The following is a 12282-nucleotide window of genomic DNA, read 5'->3' on the forward strand; positions in this document are numbered from 1 at the left end:
ACACTGTTACTATCATGTCTATAACACTGTTACTATCATGTCTACAACACTGTTACTATCATGTCTATAACACTGTTACTATCATGTCTATAACACTGTTACCATCATGTCTATAACACTGTTACTATCATGTCTATAACACTGTTACTATCATGTCTATAACACTGTTACCATCATGTCTACAACACTGTTACTATCATGTCTATAACACTGTTACTATCATGTCTATAACACTGTTACTATCATGTCTATAACACTGTTACTATCATGTCTATAACACTGTTACTATCATGTCTACAACACTGTTACTATCATGTCTATAACACTGTTACTATCATGTCTATAACACTGTTACTATCATGTCTATAACACTGTTACTATCATGTCTATAACACTGTTACTATCATGTCTATAACACTGTTACTATCATGTCTACAACATAACACTGTTACTATCATGTCTATAACACTGTTACTATCATGTCTATAACACTGTTACTATCATGTCTATAACACTGTTACTATCATGTCTATAACACTGTTACTATCATGTCTACAACACTGTTACTATCATGTCTATAACACTGTTACTATCATGTCTATAACACTGTTACTATCATGTCTACAACACTGTTACTATCATGTCTATAACACTGTTACTATCATGTCTATAACACTGTTACTATCATGTCTATAACACTGTTACTGTCATGTCTATAACACTGTCACTATCATGTTGCCAGGTCGTGCAGCATTCTGTACAGTCCGTGTTGTGTTGACTGATGAGAATGACAACGCCCCTCGGTTCAGGGCGGTGGAGTATCGTATGAGCATCAAGTCCAATGTGGCCAAAGGATCGTTGGTTACCCAGATCCAGGCCTCAGACCTTGACACTGGACCCAATGGACGGGTCATCTATTCCCTGTACAGCGAGGCCCGCCTGCCCCTGGTTGACGTACTGGAGGTGGGTCGAGGCGGGGGCTGTGTCTCGGGTCGGGTCTTTGAAAAGCACACAACCTATTTGACAACTGATCTTCTTCTTTTTTCCACCAGGTGGAGCCAGACAGTGGTTGGATGGTGACGAAAGGATCTCTTCTCCATCTCCAGGGAACCATCCTATCCTTCTTTGTCAAGGCTACAGACCGTGGCTCCCCGGCAAAACATTCTCTGGTCTCAGCCTTCATCCATGTCCTCCCCCCGGACGCCCTGGTCCCCTCCTTCACCCAGCCTCAGTACTCCTTCACCATACCAGAGGACACACCTGTGGGCACGGCCCTGGGAAACATATACCTGGCCCCAGGACAGACTGGGGCTTACACCGCTGTGGGGGGAGAGACTCCCGACAGCAACCAGGAAAGAACAATATTATTTATAATATATGATATACAGTGCATTCATGAAGTATTCATACCCTTTGGCTTTTGCCCCATTTTGTTACGTTGGTCTTATTCTAAAATGTATTACATTGTTTTTTTTTACCTTCATCAATCTACACACAATACCCCATAATGACAAAGCAAAAATAGGTTTGTATTTTTTTTTGCAAATTTGTAAAAAAAATATAATAATAATAAAAAATGTAAATCTTACATTTACATAATTATTCAGACCCTTTACTCAGTACTTTGTTGAAGCACCTTTGGCAGTGATTAAAGCCTCAAGTCTTATTGTGTATGACGCTACAAGTTTGGCACACCTGTATTTGAGGAGTTTCTCCCATTCTTCTCTGCAGATCCTCTCAAGCTCTGTCAGGTTGGATGGGGAGCGTCGCTGCACAGCTATTTTCAGGTCTCCCCAGAGATGTTCGATCGTGTTCAAGTCCGGGCTCCGGCTGGGCCACTCAAGGACATTCAGAGACTTGACCCGAAGCTGCTCCTGCATTGTCTTGGCTGTGTGCTTAGAGTCGTTGTCCTGTTGGAAGGTGAACCTTCGCCCCAGTCTGAGGTCCTGAATGCTCTGGATCAGGTTTTCATCAAGGATCTCTCTCTGTACTTTGCGCTGTTCATCTTTTCCTCGATCCTGACTAGTCTCCCAGTCCCTGCCGCTGAAAACATCTCCAAAGCATGATAATGCCACCACCATGCTTCACCGTTGGGATGGTGCCAGGTTTCCTCCAGATGTGACGCTTGGCATTCAGGCCAAACTGTTCAATCTTGCTTTCATTAGACCAGAGAATCTTATTTCTCGTGGTCTGAGAGTCCTTTAGGTGCCTTTTGCCAAACTCCAAGCGGGTAGTCATGTGCCTTTTACTGAGGAGTGGCTTCCTTCTGGCCACTCTACCATAAAGGCCTGGTTGGTGGAGTGCTGCAGAGATGGTTGTCCTTCTGGAAAGGTCTCTCATCTCCACAGAGGAACTCTGGAGCTCTGTCAGAGTGACCATCAGGTTCTTGGTCACCTCCCTGACCAAGGCCCTTCTCCCCCTATTGCTCAGTTTGGCCGGGCGGCCAGCTCTAGGCAGAGTGTTGGTAGTTCCAAACTTATTCCATTTAAAAATAATGGAGGCCACTCTGTTCTTGGGGACCTTCTGTGCTGCAGAAATGTTTTGGTACACTTCCCCAGATCTGTGCCTCGACACAATCCTGTCTCTTTTCGCTTCGTCATTATGGGATAATGCTGAGGATTTTTTATTTATTTAATCAATTTTAGAGTAAGGATGTAACAAACAAAAAGTCGAAAAAGTCAAGTGATCTGAATACTTTATAAAGGCGCTGTAACTAGCCGACACTACGTAGCTAACGTTAGCTTTCTTGTACAAAGTCCAGCAGCTAACGTTAGCTTTCTTGTACAAAGTTCAGCAGCTAACGTTAGCTTTCTTGTACAAAGTCCAGCAGCTAACGTTAGCTTTCTTGTACAAAGTCCAGCAGCTAACGTTAGCTTTCTTGTACAAAGTCCAGCAGCTAACGTTAGCTTTCTTGTACAAAGTCCAGAAGCTAACGTTAGCTTTCTTGTACAAAGTTCAGCAGCTAACGTTAGCTTTCTTGTACAAAGTCCAGCAGCTAACGTTAGCTTTCTTGTACAAAGTCCAGCAGCTAACGTTAGCTTTCTTGTACAAAGTCCAGCAGCTAACGTTAGCTTTCTTGTACAAAGTCCAGCAGCTAACGTTAGCCCCTGTAGCTAGCTAACACCAGTCAGCTGAATGTTATTTAGATAACAAACATGCAAAGAAAGGTACAGTGCCTTCAGAAAGTATTCCTACCCCTTGAATTATTCCACATTTTGTTGTGTTCCAGCCTGTATTCAAAATGTATTAAATAAATGTGTTTTTCTCACCCATCTACACACAATACCCCATAATGACATCACAATACCCCATAATGACATCACAATACCCCATAATGACATCACAATACCCCATATTGACCAAGTTAAAACATGCTTTTAGAAATGTTTACTCATTTATGTAAACATGAATACAGAAATATCTCATTTACATAAGTATTCACACCCCTGAGTCAATACTATGTAGAAGCATGTTTGGCACTGATAACAGCTCAGAGTCTTTCTGAGTAAATCTTCTAAGAGCTTTCCACACCTGGATTGTGCAACATTTGCTGTAATTCTTTTCCCACAATTATCCAAGCTCTGTCAAATTGGTTGTTGATCATTACTAGACCACCATTTTCATGTTTGCCATAGATTTTTTGTATTTCAGTACAAACAGCTAATTGTCCTCCCTCTGGACCATCTCTATGGGCTTGTTGATGTCCTCCTCCCTCTGGACCATCTCTATGGGCTTGTTGATGTCCTCCTCCCTCTGGACCATCTCTATGGGCTTGTTGATGTCCTCCCTCTGGACCATCTCTATGGGCTTGTTGATGTCCTCCTCCCTCTGGACCATCTCTATGGGCTTGTTGATGTCCTCCTCCTCTGGACCATCTCTATGGGCTTGTTGATGTCCTCCCTCTGGACCATCTCTATGGGCTTGTTGATGTCCTCCTCCCTCTGGACCATCTCTAAGGGCTTGTTGATGTCCTCCTCCCTCTGGACCATCTCTATGGGCTTGTTGATGTCCTCCTCCCTCTGGACCATCTCTATGGGCTTGTTGATGTCCTCCTCCCTCTGGACCATCTCTATGGGCTTGTTGATGTCCTCCTCCCTCTGGACCATCTCTATGGGCTTGTTGATGTTCTCCTCCCACTGGACCATCTCTATGGGCTTGTTGATGTCCTCCTCCCTCTGGACCATCTCTATGGGCTTGTTGATGTCCTCCCAATGGACCATCTCTAAGGGCTTGTTGATGTCCTCCTCCTCTGGACCATCTCTATGGGCTTCTTGATGTCCTCCTCCCTCTGGACCATCTCTATGGGCTTGTTGATGTCCTCCTCCCTCTGGACCATCTCTATGGGCTTGTTGATGTCCTCCTCCCTCTGGGCCATCTCTATGGGCTTGTTGATGTCCTCCTCCCACTGGACCATCTCTATGGGCTTGTTGATGTCCTCCTCCCTCTGGACCATCTCTATGGGCTTGTTGATGTCCTCCTCCCTCTGGGCCATCTCTATGGGCTTGTTGATGTCCTCCTCCCACTGGACCATCTCTAAGGGCTTGTTGATGTCCTCCTCCCTCTGGACCATCTCTATGGGCTTGTTGATGTCCTCCTCCCACTGGACCATCTCTATGGGCTTGTTGATGTCCTTCTCCCTATGGACCATCTCTATGGGCTTGTTGATGTCCTCCTCCCTCTGGACCATCTCTATGGGCTTGTTGATGTCCTCCTCCCTATGGACCATCTCTATGGGCTTGTTGATGTCCTCCTCCCTCTGGACCATCTCTATGGGCTTGTTGATGTCCTCCTCCCTCTGGACCATCTCTATGGGCTTGTTGATGTCCTCCTCCCTCTGGACCATCTCTATGGGCTTGTTGATGTCCTCCTCCCTCTGGACCATCTCTATGGGCTTGTTGATGTCCTCCTCCCTCTGGACCATCTCTAAGGGCTTGTTGATGTCCTCCTCCCTCTGGACCATCTCTAAGGGCTTGTTGATGTCCTCCTCCCTCTGGACCATCTCTATGGGCTTGTTGATGTCCTCCTCCCTCTGGACCATCTCTATGGGCTTGTTGATGTCCTCCTCCCTATGGACCATCTCTATGGGCTTGTTGATGTCCTCCTCCCACTGGACTGTCCAACTCCTCCCACTGTGTGATGTCAGAGTAGACCACCGTTGTCCCGGGGAACATTCAGATGACTACCTCTAAATCAGCTCTCATCTGACGAACCCAGGGCTGTCCCCACCGAGGCGGGTGACTATGATGTCAGGGGGAGCAGCAGCACAAGGCCCTCTGCTAGCTCAGAACAACATAGAGCAGTTTGACCCACTGCATTCCTCGCTCTCCGAGCCACCTCATCTGACTGTAGTCAAAGGAGATGTTGTGATGCTTTCTTCTCCGACCAGTGCATCCATAAATTACCAACAAGCCACACAGTCTTCATGCTGACGTCCATGTTGATGAATGAGTAAATGCCCGGAAGCCCGCGAAAAAAAGGCTGCCAAATGTAGTAGTAGTTATAGATGTGGAATGAATAGAACTGTATTACAATTGAAAAGGGATCATACTCAGATTCCTTTCTTGCCCCTGTTTCAGTGAAGTTTTAAACGTACAATTTAGACTTTTTCTAGGACAATAAACCCCTTTTCTGTATGTTGTTCATTTATAGTCAACATTCCCATTGAAGCACCAGTCTGTTCTACTTGTTGTATTTCTATGTGTTTGAGCGTAAGACGTTATCTCTGCTCTGAGAGGATCTCCTGTCAGACTTTTCACTCTTTCCTATTTAGTCTTTCTTTGGCTAATTTACTCTTACGTTTTACTTTTATTGCTGTGTAATGTTGTACAATAATGTTGTATAATAATGTTGTATAAAACATCGAAATTAGAACGAAAGGCATTGGTCTAAAGCGAAAAAAGGCATTCACATCAGCACAACAATCCCTACTTCACCCATGCTCTACCAAGGATTTCCAGCACACAGCTTTGACCTGCTACAGTAGCTATGTTGTTCTATCGTCCTGCAAACAATGTGTTGGCAGGTTGCTTAGGATTCAAACCTTCTCAAAAACATCCTAATTCACACTCTTAAGAGGAGGTAATCCCTCTTTTTGGGGGCGCTTCAGACCAATATCTACTTCTCACTTAAAACATAGTTTGTTGTTTATAATACAGTTTCTAATGCATTGTCTCTATGTTCTAATCCATTATCTCTATGTTCTAATGCATTGTCTCTATTGTTCTAATGCATTGTCTCTATGTTCTAATGCATTGTCTCTATGTTCTAATGCATTGTCACTATGTTCTAATGCATTGTCTCTATTGTTCTAATGCATTGTCTCTATGTTCTAATGCATTGTCTCTATGTTCTAATGCATTGTCACTATGTTCTAATGCATTGTCTCTATGTTCTAATGCATTGTCTCTATGTTCTAATGCATTGTCATATTTTTTTTTTTTGTTAAAAGCTTTTATGACGTCATAATGATATTGCCCTTTTGTGTTTCTCCACAGGGAGGTACGTTCCTGGTGGAGAGAGAGACGGGTCTGGTCCGGCTGACCAACCCTCTGGACTATGAACTGGTCAGCATCTTCAGGTTTAAAGTCTCAGCTACGACTCGACGAGACCTCATAGAGTCCATCTCTACTGTCGACGTGGAGGTGAAGGTGAGGAATTGACGTGTGTGTGTGTGTGTGTGTGTCTGTCTCTACTACGACACGACGAGACCTCATAGAGTCCATCTCTACTGTCGACGTGGAGGTGAAGGTGAGGAATTGACGTGTGTGTGTGTGTCTGTCTCTACTACAACACGACGAGACCTCATAGAGTCCCTCTCTACTGTCAAAGGTGAGGAATGGTGTGTGTGTGTGTGTGTGTGTGTGGTGTGTGTGTGTGTGTGTGTGTGTGTGTGTGTGTGTGTGTGTGTGTGTGTGTGTGTGTGTGTGTGTGTGTGTGTGTGTGTGTGTGTGTGTGTGTGTGTGTGTGTGTGTGTGTGTGTGTGTGAGTGTGTGGTGTGTGTGTGTGTGTGTGTGTGTGTGCGGCAGGACTGTAGAATAACATATTAAACACGTGGAGGTTGGGTTTCTACCCTTTCCAAAGAGTTTGATTCAGTTTACTTAACCCTCCTCCTCTTCCTCTCTCAATAGATTCTGGACATAAATGACAACAAGCCATTGTTCGAGACCAGTTCCTACGTTGCCATGGTGATGGAGGGGATGCCCGTGGGTACCAGGGTGGTCCAGGTGCGGGCGCTCGACCCTGACTGGGGCTCAAACGGACAGGTATTATACTGTCTTCTCTGTTATTATTTACTTCATTATTATCATGTTATCATCTTAGTATAATATTATCATCTGATTATCATATTATATTATCATCTTATTATCATATCATCTCATAACCATATTATAATCTTAGTATCATAGTATTATATTATCATCTTAGTATCATAGTATTATATTATCATCTTATTATCATATCATCACCATATTATAATCTTAGTATCATAGTATTATATTATCATCTTATTATCATATCATCACCATATTATAATCTTAGTATCATAGTATTATATTATCATCTTAGTATCATATTATCATCTTAGTATCATGTTCTCATCTAAATATAATATTATTATTTTAGTATCATATCATCTTAGTATCATATTATCATCTTAGTATCATGTTCTCATCTAAATATAATATTATTATTTTAGTATCATATCATCTTAGTATCATATTATCATCTTAGTATCATGTTATCATCTAAATATAATATTATTATTTTAGTATCATATCATCTTAGTATCATATTATCATCTTAGTATCATGTTATCATCTAAATATAATATTATTATTTTAGTATCATATCATCTTAGTATCATATTATCATCTTAGTATCATGTTATCATCTAAATATAATATTATTATTTTAGTATCATATCATCTTAGTATCATATTATCATCTTAGTATCATGTTCTCATCTAAATATAATATTATTATTTTAGTATCATATCATCTTAGTATCATATTATCATCTTAGTATCATGTTCTCATCTAAATATAATATTATTATCGCATTATCATATTATCATCTCATTATCATATTATCATCTTAGTATCATGTTATCGTAGTATCATTTTATCATAGTATCATATTATCATCTTAGTAGCATGTTATCGTAGTATTATATTATCGTCTTAGTACAATATTATCATCTTAGTATCATATTATAATCTTATTATCATATCATATTATCATCTTAGTATCATATTATAATCTTATTATCATATCATATTATCATCTTAGTATCATATTATAATCTTATTATCATATTATCATCTTACTATCATATTATAATCTTATTATCATCTTACTATCATATTATTATCAAAGTATCATCTTAATATTATATTACCATCTTATTATCATATTATATTACCATCTTATTATCATATTATATTATCGTCTTATTATCATATTATCATCTTAGTATCATAGTATTATATTTTCATCTTAGTATCATATATCATCTTAGTATTATATTATCATCTTAGTGTCATGTTATCATATCATGTTATAATTTGATCATCATATCATCATCTTAGTATCATATTATCATGTTAGAATCATCGTCATCATCTTAGTATTATATATATATATGCCATTTAGCAGACGCTTTTATCCAATGTGTGCATACATTCTACATATGGGTGATCCCGGGATCGAACCCACTACCCTGGCGTTACAAGCGCCATGCTCTACCAACTGAGCTACAGAAAAGTCACCATTATATCATCTTAGTGTTATATTATCATCTTAGTATTATATCATCTTAGTGTTATATTATCATCTTAGTATCATGTTATCATCTTTGTATTATATTATCATCTTAGTGTCATGTTATCATCTAAATATAATATTATCATCTTTGTATTATATCATCATCTAAGTATCATATTATCATCTTTGTATTATATCATCATCTTAGTGTCATGTTATCATCTAAATATAATATTATCATCTTTGTATTATATCATCATCTAAGTATCATATTATCATCTTTGTATTATATCATCATCTTTGTATCATGTTATCATCTAAATATAATATTATCATCTTTGTATTATATTATCAATTTAGTGTCATGTTATCATCTTAGTATCACATTATCATCTTTGTATTATAATAATAATATTATGTTATCTTCTTAGTATTATATTATCATCTTAGTATCATGTTATCATCTTAGTATCATATTATCATCTTTGTATTATAATAATAATATTATGTTATCATCTTAGTATTATATTATCATCTTAGTATCATGTTATCATCTAAGTATCATATTATAATCTTAGTATTATATCATCATTTTAGTATCATGTTATCATCTTTGTATTATATCATCATCTTAGTATCATGTTATCATCTTTGTATTATATTATCAACATGCTATGAATTAAGTTTAAATTTAATAAGTCACATGCTTCATAAACAACATGCTATGAGTGAAATGCTTACGGCACCTTAACCGGGATTGCAGTGATAAAGAAAATTGAGAAATAATAGAAAAGTAATGAGGAGTAATAATAAATACACAATGAGTAATGATAACTCTGCTATATACACGGGGTACCAGTACCGAGTAATGATAACTCTGCTATATACACGGGGTACCAGTACAGAGTAATGATAACTCTGCTATATACACGGGGTACCAGTACCGAGTAATGATAACTCTGCTATATACACGGGGTACCAGTACAGAGTAATGATAACTCTGCTATATACACGGGGTACCAGTACCGAGTAATGATAACTCTGCTATATACACAGGGTACCAGTACAGAGTAATGATAACTCTGCTATATACACGGGGTACCAGTACAGAGTAATGATAACTCTGCTATATACACGGGGTACCAGTACCGAGTAATGATAACTCTGCTATATACACGGGGTACCGGTACTGAGTCCATGTGTAATGATAACTCTGCTATATACACGGGGTACCAGTACCGAGTCAATGAGTAATGATAACTCTGCTATATACACGGGGTACCAGTACCGAGTCAATGAGTAATGATAACTCTGCTATATACACGGGGTACCAGTACCGAGTCAATGAGTAATGATAACTCTGCTATATACACGGGGTACCAGTACCGAGTCACTGAGTAATGATAACTCTGCTATATACACGGGGTACCAGTACAGAGTAATGATAACTCTGCTATATACACGGGGTACCAGTACTGAGTAATGATAACTCTGCTATATACACGGGGTACCAGTACAGAGTAATGATAACTCTGCTATATACACGGGGTACCAGTACTGAGTAATGATAACTCTGCTATATACACGGGGTACCAGTACTGAGTAATGATAACTCTGCTATATACACAGGGTACCAGTACCGAGTAATGATAACTCTGCTATATACACGGGGTACCAGTACTGAGTAATGATAACTCTGCTATATACACGGGGTACCAGTACCGAGTAATGATAACTCTGCTATATACACAGGGTACCGGTACTGAGTCCATGTGTAATGATAACTCTGCTATATACACGGGGTACCAGTACCGAGTCAATGAGTAATGATAACTCTGCTATATACACGGGGTACCAGTACCGAGTCAATGAGTAATGATAACTCTGCTATATACACGGGGTACCAGTACCGAGTCACTGAGTAATGATAACTCTGCTATATACACGGGTACCAGTACAGAGTAATGATAACTCTGCTATATACACGGGGTACCAGTACCGAGTAATGATAACTCTGCTATATACACGGGGTACCAGTACAGAGTAATGATAACTCTGCTATATACACGGGGTACCAGTACCGAGTAATGATAACTCTGCTATATACACAGGGTACCAGTACCGAGTAATGATAACTCTGCTATATACACGGGGTACCAGTACAGAGTAATGATAACTCTGCTATATACACGGGGTACCAGTACTGAGTAATGATAACTCTGCTATATACACGGGGTACCAGTACTGAGTAATGATAACTCTGCTATATACACGGGGTACCAGTACTGAGTAATGATAACTCTGCTATATACACGGGGTACCGGTACTGAGTCAATGAGTAATGATAACTCTGCTATATACACGGGGTACCAGTACCGAGTAATGATAACTCTGCTATATACACGGGTACCAGTACAGAGTAATGATAACTCTGCTATATACACGGGTACCAGTACCGAGTAATGATAACTCTGCTATATACACAGGGTACCAGTACCGAGTAATGATAACCCTGCTATATACACGGGTACCAGTACAGAGTAATGATAACTCTGCTATATACACGGGGTACCAGTACCGAGTAATGATAACTCTGCTATATACACGGGGTACCGGTACTGAGTCCATGTGTAATGATAACTCTGCTATATACACGGGGTACCAGTACCGAGTCAATGAGTAATGATAACTCTGCTATATACACGGGGTACCAGTACCGAGTCAATGAGTAATGATAACTCTGCTATATACACGGGGTACCAGTACCGAGTCAATGAGTAATGATAACTCTGCTATATACACGGGGTACCAGTACTGAGTAATGATAACTCTGCTATATACACGGGGTACCAGTACAGAGTAATGATAACTCTGCTATATACACGGGGTACCAGTACCGAGTAATGATAACTCTGCTATATACACGGGGTACCAGTACAGAGTAATGATAACTCTGCTATATACACGGGGTACCAGTACCGAGTAATGATAACTCTGCTATATACACGGGGTACCAGTACCGAGTAATGATAACTCTGCTATATACACGGGGTACCAGTACAGAGTAATGATAACTCTGCTATATACACGGGGTACCAGTACCGAGTAATGATAACTCTGCTATATACACGGGGTACCGGTACTGAGTCCATGTGTAATGATAACTCTGCTATATACACGGGGTACCAGTACCGAGTCAATGAGTAATGATAACTCTGCTATATACACGGGGTACCAGTACCGAGTCAATGAGTAATGATAACTCTGCTATATACACGGGGTACCAGTACCGAGTCACTGAGTAATGATAACTCTGCTATATACACGGGGTACCAGTACAGAGTAATGATAACTCTGCTATATACACGGGGTAGCAGTACCGAGTAATGATAACTCTGCTATATACACGGGGTACCAGTACAGAGTAATGATAACTCTGCTATATACACGGGGTACCAGTACCGAGTAATGATAACTCTGCTATATACACAGGGTACCAGTACCGAGTAATGATAACT

The 12282-nt window shown here is 40.0% G+C and overlaps 1 protein-coding gene across 1 annotated transcript in view; it reads left to right on the forward strand.

Moving 5' to 3' along the window:
* Positions 1-1073: 1073 nt before the first annotated feature.
* Positions 1074-12282, forward strand: part of LOC118383333 (protocadherin Fat 3-like) — an 82942-nt gene continuing 71733 nt past the window's right edge. Inside the window, exons 1-3 of the mRNA XM_052505043.1 lie at positions 1074-1322; positions 6495-6647; positions 7128-7262. Coding sequence (XP_052361003.1) covers positions 1074-1322; positions 6495-6647; positions 7128-7262 — 537 coding nt within the window. The remainder of the gene's footprint in view (positions 1323-6494; positions 6648-7127; positions 7263-12282) is intronic.

Source organism: Oncorhynchus keta, unplaced genomic scaffold (genome assembly GCF_023373465.1).
Source record: "Oncorhynchus keta strain PuntledgeMale-10-30-2019 unplaced genomic scaffold, Oket_V2 Un_contig_2206_pilon_pilon, whole genome shotgun sequence".
In the NCBI taxonomy this organism is placed as follows: domain Eukaryota; kingdom Metazoa; phylum Chordata; class Actinopteri; order Salmoniformes; family Salmonidae; genus Oncorhynchus; species Oncorhynchus keta.